Raw genomic sequence first — 12,137 nt, 5'->3', positions numbered from 1 at the left:
CTTATGGCAATGGGAATGTTTATCCTTTGAACGTCCCTCCTTTGTACACTGGAAGCATATAACTTGTTCTAAGTCCACAGATCCAAAGCTAAAGGAGAATTATGCCTTAGGACCCACCACACCTGTAATTGATTTTGATAGGATTTTGTACTTTTGTTACTGAAATGATTTAAGTTTTTGTGATATTGTGATGGAATGAATGTATTTTGTACTTGGAAAGATAATGTCATTTTGGGGTCCAGGGGGTGGAATGTGCCAGTTTGAATACATTGTGTCTCCAAAGGCCAATATCTTTGATGTAATCCTGTGTGGGCAGTCTTCGGAATGCACCCCACCCAGCTGTGGGTGATGACTCTGATTGGATAATTTCCATGAAGGTGTTGCTCCGCCCATTCAGGGTGGGTCTAAGTTGATCAGTGGAGCCATACAAATGAGCTGACATAACAGAAGGAACTCAGTGCAGCTGTGAGTGACATTTTGAAGAGGAGCTACAGCCAAGAGGGACCCTTTGAAGAAAGCACAGGAGCTGCAGATGAGAGACAGTTTGAAGATGGCCGTTGAAAGCAGACTCTTGCTCCGGAGAAGCTGAGAGAGGACAATTATCCCAAGTGCAACTAAGAGTGACATTTTTGAGGAACTGCAGCCTAGAGAGGAACGTCCTGGGAGAAAGCCATTTTGAAACCAGATCTTTGGAGCAGATGCCAGCCACATGCCTTCCCAGCTAACAGAGGTTTTCTGGACACCATTGGCCATCCTCCAGTGAAGGTACCCCGATTACTGATGTGTTACCTTGGACACTTTATGGTCTTAAGACTGTAACTGTGTAGCCAAATAAACCCCCTTTTTATAAAAGCCAATCCACCTCTGGTGTTTTGATTCCTGCAGCATTAGCAAACTAGAACATAGACCAAACACAGATTTTATTTGGGGGAGAAAAAATAGAAACTCACTTCAACAGTACCAAATTGACAAATCGCCTTTCTTTGAAATCTACATCTTTAATACAAGTGGATAATCTTCAAAGTTCCCTGATTAAGTGAACATTTATTTCAAAAGTGACCGTTGCCTTTGCCAAGAGAAGCGGACACGCTGCTTTCCGGGAACGGGTGCTGCAATGAGGCAGGAAGGGCTTTTTCTGTGTGAATTTCTGCTGCGTCATCCGTCAGAAAATTACAAAGGGCAGCGACAGCCGGTGACATCATGTTCTGTCTCCCACCCTGCAGCTTAGTTGAAAGAGAAAAGCAGGAGAAACAAATGGAGGGCAGAGCCTACCATGAGAATCCTGGAAATTGCGTTCATTTCTATACGCTCTGCATTTTGCCTAAAAAAAAAGAAAGCATCACTTTGAGATATTCCTGGGCACACGTGAGTCCTACAATGGACCTGCCTACCTGAGGTGGTTAAATTACTTCGGATCAGGGGAGGGGTGTTTCGGGGTGGGGTTGGGAAGGGTTGGATAAGTGTAGTTTTTTTTGTTTTTTTTTGTGTCTTGACCTTTACTTCCAATATGTTTATTTCAAGAAATAAAGTGACTTGCAAATTCGGGGGCCATAACTGCCTGAGGGATGCCCCAGGCCCCTTTCCACTTGGGGGTGCCGTGGGGCTGTTACCGATAGAAAACAGGGTTCTAAATAGTCAGGCCCGCCTGATCCCGCATCAAACAGAGAAACAAGCTCTGCTTTGGTGAGAAGGTGGGTTTATTGAAGATGCATCAACAAGGAACTGGAGGGGAAAAAAGCTTTCCAAGAACAGTTCAGAGTGAGAAGAATTATTTGGGCTTTTGTAACCCCAGACAAAGAAATGGCCAGAAGCCAGAAGAAAGCAGAAAGGAAAAAAAATAGAAGAGAGAAAGCTGTTTGGTCAGCATCTCCTTGTTATCTTCAGGTCCTCCCCTCATTCAGGCTTGTTTTTCAAGGTCCTGATTATGTGACCATATGGTTACATCCCTCATATCTTACTGCAGGCAATGCTGGGAAAGTTCCTGGGAGCAGAGAGCAAGTTTTTTTGTTGTTGAGATTATAACAACAGCAAATTATTTTAACAAGGGCTTTTCATGGTCAGAATAACTCAAGGCTGTTTGAATGAAGTGATCTTAATAAACAGTTGGCTATTGAAGACTATACTAACCATTTTCCAGCTGAAGAATTATATTGAATATTTTCTACTTATCCAGCCGTCAGGGCCAGTGCCAGAAAGCCACGACCCCCGTCTCTGCACCCCGGGATGGCAGTGGGGTGGGGCCCTCTGAGGGACAGCCCAGGAATGGCCAGAAGGGGCTGTGCAACGCCAGGCCCTGGGCCCCCGGGAGACCCTGTGTTGGAGGGAGAAGGGAATCCCAGACGCCGCAGAAAGGAAGGGGCCCTGGGCGACGTGAAGGGAGCGCAGGGGCCAGACAGGGGACAGCAGCACCTGCCCCTCGGGCCACCAGGCAGGGCGAGGTCCCACAGGACACAGGACAGTTCTGTGCAAGCCCGGGCAGGTTGGTCTCTTTCCTGCCGTCTCAGCTGCTGCAAATGCTCCCCCAGTCTCCTGTAGGGGCAAGTCTCAGGGAATGAGCTCAGAAGGCTGAGCCCAGCGAGTCGGCTTCAGTGCGAATCTGCACCTTTAACCAGCAACCCCAGGCGATTCTGGGGCAGGGGTTCCAGAAAGCACTGTTTTCAGGAAGACCGGTTTTGGGGGGCTGGAGGTGCCTCAGAGGAGAGACCATTTCCTCATTTACGAATTAATGATCTTGAAACCAACACAAGTCTGCTGTGAATCCTTCTGAACAGTGAACACTTAGGGCGTGGCTTACACTTAAAGGAATCGAGGGCAGTCACGACGGAGTTGGGGACTTGTGGCTGCTGTCACGCCTCTCTTGTCAACTGTAATGGCTTCTTGTTTGACCTGATGTCTCCTTAGTTTAGGTGGTCGGGAAGCTCCCCCAGATGAGAGAATGTCTTTGAGTTCTGCAAATGTGTGTCCCCCGCCCAGGAATCCTATTCCCCAAGACAAGCCCAGTCATGCATCTTCACTGGCAGGTGACTGGCAGGGCTAGAAAAGAAAAGCAACCCCCATGTTTCCAAACAGGCCCGGCCTTCTGCAAATGGCTGCACCTGGACTCAGGAAAACAGCAGGGGTCTTCAAGAAGACGAAACCAACTAACTGCTGTCCGAAAGGAAATGTCCGTCGTTCCACTGCCTCTCTCAGGCACACATGTTCACTCAGCCTAACTCAGCTGTTTCCCATGGGCTCATTGATCTGTTCATTGTATGTTCCCAGCACTTTAATATTGACAATCATCTCTTAAAATGTGTTGACGGCTAGGTTGTTTTTGAATGAGCCCCTTCTCGCGGACACCATCTGGGGAACTCTTCACAGATGGTGTCCTGCTCTGCAGACTGTGCTGTCACATGGGCCACACCCGGGCAAGTGCAGGCCCTGGACACTTTTTGCTGAAGGCCCAGGCGGTCGGGATGGGAGTCACATAGCCGGAGACAGGCAATCCTGCAGCACCACGGCCGAGAAGTGGGAGCCTGGAGACAGGAGTGCATGCGTCAGTCAGCTCTGCCACGTATCTTGTGGCACTGAGATTATGCCAAGCTCTCAGAGCCTTGGTTTTTCCATTGGATGAATGGGAAGCAGGATTCCCATGGAGACGAAGAGAGCAAGCTTCTGGGGCAGCCTCTGGCCCAGAGTAGTTGCTTGAGAAAAGTTAGGTCATCTCTCGTTGGCCATTTTCTTCATCTGTAATTTCTCTCTCCTTATTAGAAAGGGAGAGGGAAACTTTAGGAAGAATTCCAGAGGCATCAGCTCTCCTTTCATAGAGCCCTCTCTCTCCCTTCCTCGCATTGTCACGTCCCACACAACAGGATCTTGGAGAGTGCAGACGTCTCAGGGTCACCTCAGCCCCCTCTCACCCACCTCAGCCCTTTATGAGATGTCATGGATGCAGCCAGTGTTTCCTGAACCGTGAGCCAGTGCCACCTGGAAGGGATGGTTCTCGACTGCTCTGTCCCTGGGATACAGGCACACATCCCTCCGCGATGGCAGGGCCACACCCAGGAGGAGGGAGAATGGGAAGTGGAGGGAGTCAGGTATCCAGCGCATGCAATATTGATGGGGAAAGGGAATACTGCTCACTACACCCTGCCGATCCTACTGCTCATCCCTCCTGGCTCCAGGGACCACGGGCTCGGCTGCAGGGGCATCACTGGGGGGATGGTGAGGACTCCTGCCCCTACCCTCAGCCCCCTGACTTGAAGACCCCTCACTTGGGGGTGCAGGGCTGCACTGAGCCAGAGGAAGAGGTAGGAGCTGTGGAGTCTGCCCTAAGTTCCTGGGGGTAGGGAGAATGGGGGGTTCTGCAGCAAGAGGTGCCAGGCAGAAGGGGCAAACGCCAGGGCTGACCGAGGACAGATGTGGAAGGGCCCACCTCCTTCTTTTCATGGGGGACCAAGGAGAACCCCAGGGCACGGAGAGGCTGGGGAAAGACAAGGCAGGGTCTGAACATAGGGTCCGTCTGAGAGCTGAGTAGCTCGTTTCACTGGCATCTCCCCCCTTCTCCTCAGCCTCCATTGCTCTGGATCCCCTCTGACCCCTTCTGTTCTGGTGCTTTCTTTGCCTCTGGGCGTCTGGCTTCCTTTCCAAGCAGCTGAGCTGGGGTGCAGGGACAGGAGGATGAGCTTGGGGACGCTGATAGAACTCGGGCCTGTGCGAGGACTGGGCTCGGGGGCTGGGATCAGGCTGAGGAGCCCAGGACCCAGGGGGATGTCGTGAACCAGCTCTTTCCAGCTGAAGACCACCTGCTCCCGTCTCTGGAGCCCCCTCCCGCTGCTCAGCAGTGTGAGGGGTGGGGGAGGAGGAGGTGGGCGGTCTCCTCTGCCCTGACCCCCTCGTGGCTCTGCAAGGACAGCCCCCCATTTGGGACGCTTGGCCCCCACCATGTCTTGGGAGCAGTAGCTGCGGGGCTGGGATATCTTTCTCACTTCTCTGATGTATTTGTCTCGTGTGTTTCTTTCTTCTGTGTTTCCATGTGTGTTCCTCGATGCCACCCTGTGCCACGGCAACCCCTGCAGAGCGGGGAGGAGCGTGTTCTCAGCCATGAAGCTCGGCAAGCATCGGCCCCACAAAGAGGAGCCCCAGCGGCAGGGTAGGGACACGGTCAGCCCTGCCGGTTCAGCCAGCCCTTCCCACGTGACCCCAGTCACTGCTCCCACCCAGCCCAGCTGGATCCCCAGGGACTGGCCTGGGAGAGCCTCCTGGGAGGAGCCCTGGTCCTCCAGAAAAGGGGAGCCTTAGGGGCTGTGGGGTGGGGATGGCCTCTCTGTTGGTCTGGGAAAGAGCAGAGTGTCCCCCATCAGATCTGCCTGTGTATAGGAGGCTCCCCCTGCCCGCTCTGCTCCCCATGCTTTTTGTCACACAGAAGCCCAGAGAGTTTTAATTAGGGGAGGGGATAACAAAAACGAAGGTGGCTCAGCCAATTTCCCATTTCTGGGGAAAACCAGAGTCCTAGGAATCCTTGTTCAGTGGGGGGACTCTCTGCCTCCATGTCCCCCAGGCCCTCGCAGCCACCTGGCCACCAAGGAAAAGGTGAAGGGGGCTCTGGGGAGAGGCGGGCCTGGGTCCTGGAGGTGGAGCAGCGAGGGGCTGGGAGTTGGCATGACCTGTGGCCCTGGGCCCAGAGGGGGGCAGCCTGAGGGGAGGGCAAGACAGGCCGATCCATAGGAGGCAGGGAGGACAGGCAGAAAACAAGGGGAGAGACAGAGCGCAGAAGGGAGCTGTGCAGAGGGAAGGGCCCAAGGGAGGTCACATGTCCTGATCACGTGTCCCCCATCGGGGCTCCTGGCTGCCGGCCCAACATTCTCTGCATGGTACCAGTGGCCCCCAGAATCTCTCCTCCTCCCTCACACCAGCTCAATTCCAGCTGTGCCCTTCCCTGTCTAGATGCCAGGTGCAGCTGTGGGCTGAGGCCCAAACCCGCTGTGCCTGCTCCTCATCTCACTGGAGTAACACACACCAGGGCAGGGGCAGGTTCCAAATTCCACCAGCTGTTGCACCTGGATGAGTAACCTCCTAAGCCTCCATTTCCCCATCTGGGACAGGAGAATAATGCTGGGGCATGGCCATGAAGCCTAGAGATATGTAAGCCTGGCACACAGTAGCCACTGAATAAAGGAGATGGGGCCCAGGCTTATATATTGCTATAGACGCGTGGATTCTCCATTCCCTACCTGCTTTTACAAAGGGTGGCCAATGCTTAGGTAAGTCACGTAAGTAACATGAAAGTGCTACGTTACTTGAAATGAAAAAGTAATACCAGATATATTATCAATTAAAATAGAAGGGCAAGATTAGGTAGGAAACGATGTAAGACATACCAGCCCAAACACCCTAGGCAGAAGCTATAGGTAAACCTTGAACTTGGCTCTGAGTTTCTGGATGCCCAAGTCAACGGGAAAAATGCAGTTGCTGGCCCACCGTCGGACCCCTCCCCAGCCTTTCTCCCTCCCCAGATGAACCGGCAGTGCTGGAGATGGACGACCTTGACCGCCTGGCCATGCGGCTGGGGGACGGGCTGGACCCCGACTCCGTGTCCCTGGCCTCTGTCACCGCTCTCACCACCAATGTCTCCAACAAGCGGTGAGAGGGCAGGATCCCCGCGTCCCCAAATGCGCCCCACCCACCCCCAAGCAGGACCCAGCTTGCCCTCCGTGGAATTTGGGTGGGGGTGGGGGGGAATCAGGGCCCATGGACAGGTTCTTCCTAACCCTACCCCTTTTCCTTGAAAGTCTCCCCTCTCTCCCTGCAAAAGCAGAATGCAGAAGCTACCCACCTGTTCCCAGGTGGACGAACGCCTCTGAGGTTAGGGAAATCACACCACACAGAGCCACCCAGCCCCCACCCGAGCCTGTAAACCTCATGTCTGTCTCCACGTCACTTCTGCCCTTTGCTTAGTCCTGTCTTTTGGGGACTCAGAGAACAACTAATCCTCATTCTGTTTGGCAGTTCTTTGAGGGTTTGAAGGCTGCGATTCTGTTCCTCTGCCCTTCCCCAAAGTCTAGCCACAACCAGTACCCACCCACTCCCACCCCCAAGCCCTCCCCTCACACCAGGTCTGACACCAAATTCTCCCCTCAGGTCTAAGCCAGACATTAAGATGGAGCCGAGTGCCGGGCGGCCCATGGATTTCCAGGTAGGGGGTTACCCGAGGGCCTCACTCTGCCCTGGTGGGGCTCTGGCCAGATGTGCATTATATCGACTCTGTGGGGGCATGGATCTGGGGGTCATAGAAAACCACAAGCTGCGTATAAGGTACCCAAGTAGGCTTGTTCCTGAGAGGCATTCCCAGAAGTGTCATATGTAGGAAGGCACATGTCCAAGGGGGAGCTTGAGAAAGCTGCGTGCTGATCAGGGCCCTCCTAGGATGCTGTGTCCAGCTCTAGACTCATAAAGTAAGAGGAACCTGGAAAAACTGTAAAGAGACCAGGAGAATCACATACACACAAAGTCTTTGAGCAGTTAAAATTACAGCCTTGAAGAAAGCTTGTGTCCTTCTAAATTGTTGCTTGCTGTTGTTTTAATGTCAGCCCTCGTGCTCTGCCTGGTGAGGATATGGGTGATGTTTTTCTTCTTTCTGCTTCTCTGTAGTTTCTGAAATTAGCATAAAACTTTTGTTGTCTGTATGTTTCTGAAACTGGAGACAAAAAGCCTGAGATGGGGAGAGATTTGCTGCTATAAGATGTGACTGTGGCTGTGTAGCCGGCAAGAGGGGCCACGGCCCTGGCTGGTGGCTGCCGGGACAGGACCCCACAGGGTGGCCGGACCCCACTGTGGCTCTTCCAGCCTGGGGCGTGGCCCTCAGCTTTGCAGGGTCACGTCCCCCACTGGGTCTCTTCTCCCATTGCTGATCAGAGTCTGAGACCGAGTTACACCGACACAACTCACAGGGCAGAAGCACCGTCACTTATTTGTAAACTGAAGGCAGGGAGGTGGAGGCACCTCCCGGAAAGGGCCCAGGAGCCGTCTGTGCTGTAGACCCTCCCGGCAGAAAGGAGACCCAGCGGCAGGTCAGAAGGCTCCTGGGCCTTCCCGGCATTGAATACGGGGGCAGAGACTTCAGGAGGCCCCACCTGGCTGCCACTGCCCCACAGGTGTTCTGCCTGGGTCCCAACACCAGGTCCGAGAATCAGAGCAGGTACCCTCTCCCAGGCAGGGCCTGACCCCTGACCCCGTCCACAGCACCTCTCCTTTAAGGACACCCCCCTCCTCTCCCTCAGATGAGGCCATAGCCGACTCCATAGCACCTTCCTTTGCATCAGGTGCATCTATCTGGTCACATTTTCTTACCTTGTCCCCTGTAATCCTTGCCTTAGTTGGTTTTCACCCACCCAGTGGCCGTCCACCCTGGTGCTTGAAAAATAGCCCCGGCAGTGTCAAGGGACCCCCTGTGCTGGGAAGGCGGCCAACGGGCTCCGTGGAGGTGGGGCGTGTCCCCCCCTCACCTCCCTGCCAGGACCCAACAGGTGGCAGGAGATCTGAGGGCCTTTCCAGAGGCAGAGGAATGTCCCAGAGAACAAAGAACCCCCTTCCCAGCCCCCATTCCCTCTGCTTCACCAGCCTGTTGTTGCCATTGACGTCACTGTCATTACCTGAAGGTTTGCCCCATGCCAGGCACTGGTGGGGGCTGTAGATGTGTTTCCCCGTTTACACTCCTGTAATTCTTACAACCACCCAAATACCGTATTACTGCCGTCTATGGGTAAGAAACCGAGGCTGAAGGACGTGAGGGAACTTGCCCCAAATCACACTGTCGGGCAAAACTAGAGCCAGGACTCGGATGCCGGCAGCTGGGGCATCTGCTTTCTCCGTAACAGGCCTGTGGACAGCAGCTGCCTGCCGGGCCCTGGCTCATCAGTGCTTGTCAAAACCACTTCAAACCGCTTCCTGCCAGAGACTTTTATTAAATGGGCCATTCTCCCTCCAAACACTTTATAAACCTTCAGAATGGAACCCAAACGTTGTTGCATTTAACCTGGTAACACAGTTATTTATCGTTTTGACAACTCGACTGCAAGAGTTGGTCCCCTCCGAGAGAACATGCAGATGTGAAATTATTTCTTACTTCCAATAAATACAGTGAATAAAGCAATAAAGCCTACCAGGAGGGACGTCGCTCTCTTGGAGAACTTGACTTTGATGCATTAGAAAGACCTCAGAAAGCAGGTGAGAAGACGGGGATTGAGGGGAGAGGGGGGACTTGGCTGGACTCATATCCAAGAAGGACCTTGAGGGTCTGGGACTGCCTGAGGGATGGACAGCACTGAAAGCTCAGGAGGCCTAAGGTCCGAGGAGTGACCCCTACGCCTGGTTTCTCCAGTGGAGAATGTATGCAACGTGTTAACCCTTTCCTCCTCATCGGCATCTTGACCCACCAAGGAGAGAAGCCACAGGCTTCCCCCTGTGAGCTCACACTGCACTTTCCCCATCAGAGTGAGCTTTCCTCGGCGCTTGGCAGAGATGTTCTTTCTCAGTGTGTCACAGAGCCTTGGGTCTCTCCCTTCCCCTCTCTTCCCGGCAGCAACACCCGATGCATTTCCACCTGCCACTGACTCTCAGCCCCCAGCCTCGGCTGTGTGACAGCCCCCACTGGCCACCTGCTCTCCTTGCCCTCGTGTTGGAGAGATCGTCTCAAAATGCACGCCTGGTTGGGTCGTGCAGGCCTCTGCCACCTGCGGAAGAGGGAAGATAGAGGGTGTTGAAGAGCAGGATGGAGGGTCTGCCAGCTCCTGTCTCATCTTCTGACGGAAGCACAGTCGCATCCCTTGGAGGCAGAACTCTTGGGTTCTCCCAGGAAGGAGGCACGGATTCACCTCTCCGCATCGTTCCTCCTGAAGGCTTTCCTGATGCCACCTGGGCCTCACCGCCCTTATCTTGGCGGGAGAAGGTGGGAGAGTCAGTAACCAAGAGTCAGTTAATGTCATTTGTGACTCCGTTTGCTTCCTCAGCTTCCATCCTGGAAAAATCAAGTCCTCTCCTGATGATTGGAGAGTGGAAGGAAAGGATGGCCCATGTCCCTCGGAATCTTGAAGAATGACCGATCTTTTTTTATTTCAAGTCCAAGTGATGCTTTCCCCCTCCGTAGGGCCCCTGTAGGAAGGGAGGAGGGACACCAGAAAGGGCCCTCTTACCCCCTCAGCCCCCTCCCCAGTGCCCTGAATGCTGCGGCCTCCATCCTGCCCTCACAGACTCCCTGGCTTCCCCTCCAACAGCAGAGAGCACGTCCAGAGACTCTCCCTCCCCGCCGTGCTCCCAGCCTCTGCCATCTTGCCCTCCCCTCGTGCCCAAGCTTCAAGCCAGGGCTGTCAGCCTTTGAGGCTCTGCTCCACAGAGGACAGTAGAAACTTTGGATCCTGAAAAGGAGGAGGACCCAAGAAGGCTATCATCATGGTCTCTGGATGAGAAACCTAACAACCAACCTCTCACGTTATGAAGGTTAACCCCCGGCTGGCATTTCTTTAACAACTTATATGCCAGAGCTGTGCCCACCTCCTTCCCAGGCTTGTGTTATGAAAAGCCTCTTTTGGGGTGTGGAGGGGGATTCGTTGTCAGAGAAAAGAATGGGATTTTTTTAAACCCTTGGGTGTCAAAAGTTTCATGGAGATTAAATCTCCATAAATTACCATGCAAAGAATATTCTAGAAGGTCTTCTAGTGTCTGTTCACTATCCTCCCAGTGAACTTCCCAGAGCCGATTTAGTTAGCTCCATTTCCTTTTTAGTTCCCTGAAGAAATGGTAACCATCGAACGTTTTCAGAGAGCCAGATTCTGGGCTTTCGCTTCATTCCTTTGACACTTCAAGCTCCAAATAGAGATGCTGGCTTTCATAGTTCAAGTGTCTCTTCAATTAGTAAATATTCTGTTCCCAGCTCTATATATATTTCCCGGCAATGTTCTCATTGGCCTCGGAGTTTCTAATTTTCTTAACGTCATTATTTATGATGTGCGGATTTTTCTTGGCCTTCAGAACATTTGTAAGACTTTGATGAGTATGGTATATGATCATTTTAGTGATTATTCTTTCTTATGAAAAGGGAAAATCAGTCTCTTGAGTACAATCATATTTAGAAATTGCTGCAAAGCACAGCAACTAACATACCAAATCTCCAAGCTGGGAAGAAAAAAAGCAACCCTTGCAGCTCCGTTAGAGGAGCGAGCCGAGGTAAATGCAAATAGCAGCTTGGGAAAGGCTTTTTCGTTAAAATGCAAGTTCAAGAGACTGAACTGAATATACCGTAAGCATCGTATGCAGGAGACCAACCATTTAACCCGAGGTGGGCACTCTTTGAGAAGCTGTTTAGGAGAGCTCACACCTGTAAGGAGCTCGTGCTCCTGAAGCATCATCTCACTTACCTCACACAGCCTATGGGCAGGTGCTCTCCACGGTCCCTGAGAAAATTGAGCTTCGGGGAGGCTACGGGGCCCCACCCCTCACGCTGGCAGTGCACCCCACCAGAGGCCCAGGGTCAAAGCTGGTGACCCCAGGTCTGTGCCTTCTGCTTATACTCCAGCTACCCCAATGGGCTTTGATGATTCCAAACCCAAAGCAAAAGCTAATGGCTAAAAACGAAGGTTCAGGAAAAGTAGTGGTTACATCAGAAATGGTAAATTTTGGCTTAAAATCTATGCGCCAGGATTCATTACTATAAGCTCGTGAGGGAAAGGGGTTTGTTTCAATCCCCACCTGTGTCTGGCGCCTGGTAGGTGCCCAATAAATATCTGTCAAATGAATGAACAACTGAAAAGGGGCTTTGCAAGACAGAAGTAGGGTTCAGGGGAGCTGGATGCCACTTAAAGGACCCAGAAGCACACACACAACATATAATCACCAGCCCAGAAAAGGAGGATTGAGGTGGGGTGGGGATGCAGACACCTCACTGCCCTTCAGACGACTGCTTAAAAAAAGACAAAAGGGGGAAACCAGCAATGTGGAAAGGGGGCCAGATGCCAGAAACACAAAAAGTTTCAGAGGTCTACAGGCTTCAAATGGAAAATGCTGGAGCAGGAAATTAAATTTATTCACAGCAAATTAGCAGAGCCTTCAAAAGCTTAATTGTTGAACACACGAGCCCTGGGACATTGGTCGGGCAGTGCCTGTAA

At 52.6% G+C, this 12,137-nt stretch overlaps 1 protein-coding gene across 1 annotated transcript in view; it reads left to right on the top strand.

Annotated features, from left to right (window-relative positions):
* Nucleotides 1-12,137, top strand: part of OTOF (otoferlin) — a 99,906-nt gene that overhangs the window by 54,552 nt on the left and 33,217 nt on the right. Inside the window, 3 exon segments of the mRNA XM_037812888.1 lie at nt 5,058-5,131; nt 6,495-6,621; nt 7,120-7,174. Coding sequence (XP_037668816.1) covers nt 5,058-5,131; nt 6,495-6,621; nt 7,120-7,174 — 256 coding nt within the window.

This window comes from Choloepus didactylus, chromosome 20 (assembly GCF_015220235.1).
Source record: "Choloepus didactylus isolate mChoDid1 chromosome 20, mChoDid1.pri, whole genome shotgun sequence".
In the NCBI taxonomy this organism is placed as follows: Eukaryota; Metazoa; Chordata; class Mammalia; order Pilosa; family Megalonychidae; genus Choloepus; species Choloepus didactylus.
This window is presented reverse-complemented; position numbering and strand designations above follow the sequence as displayed.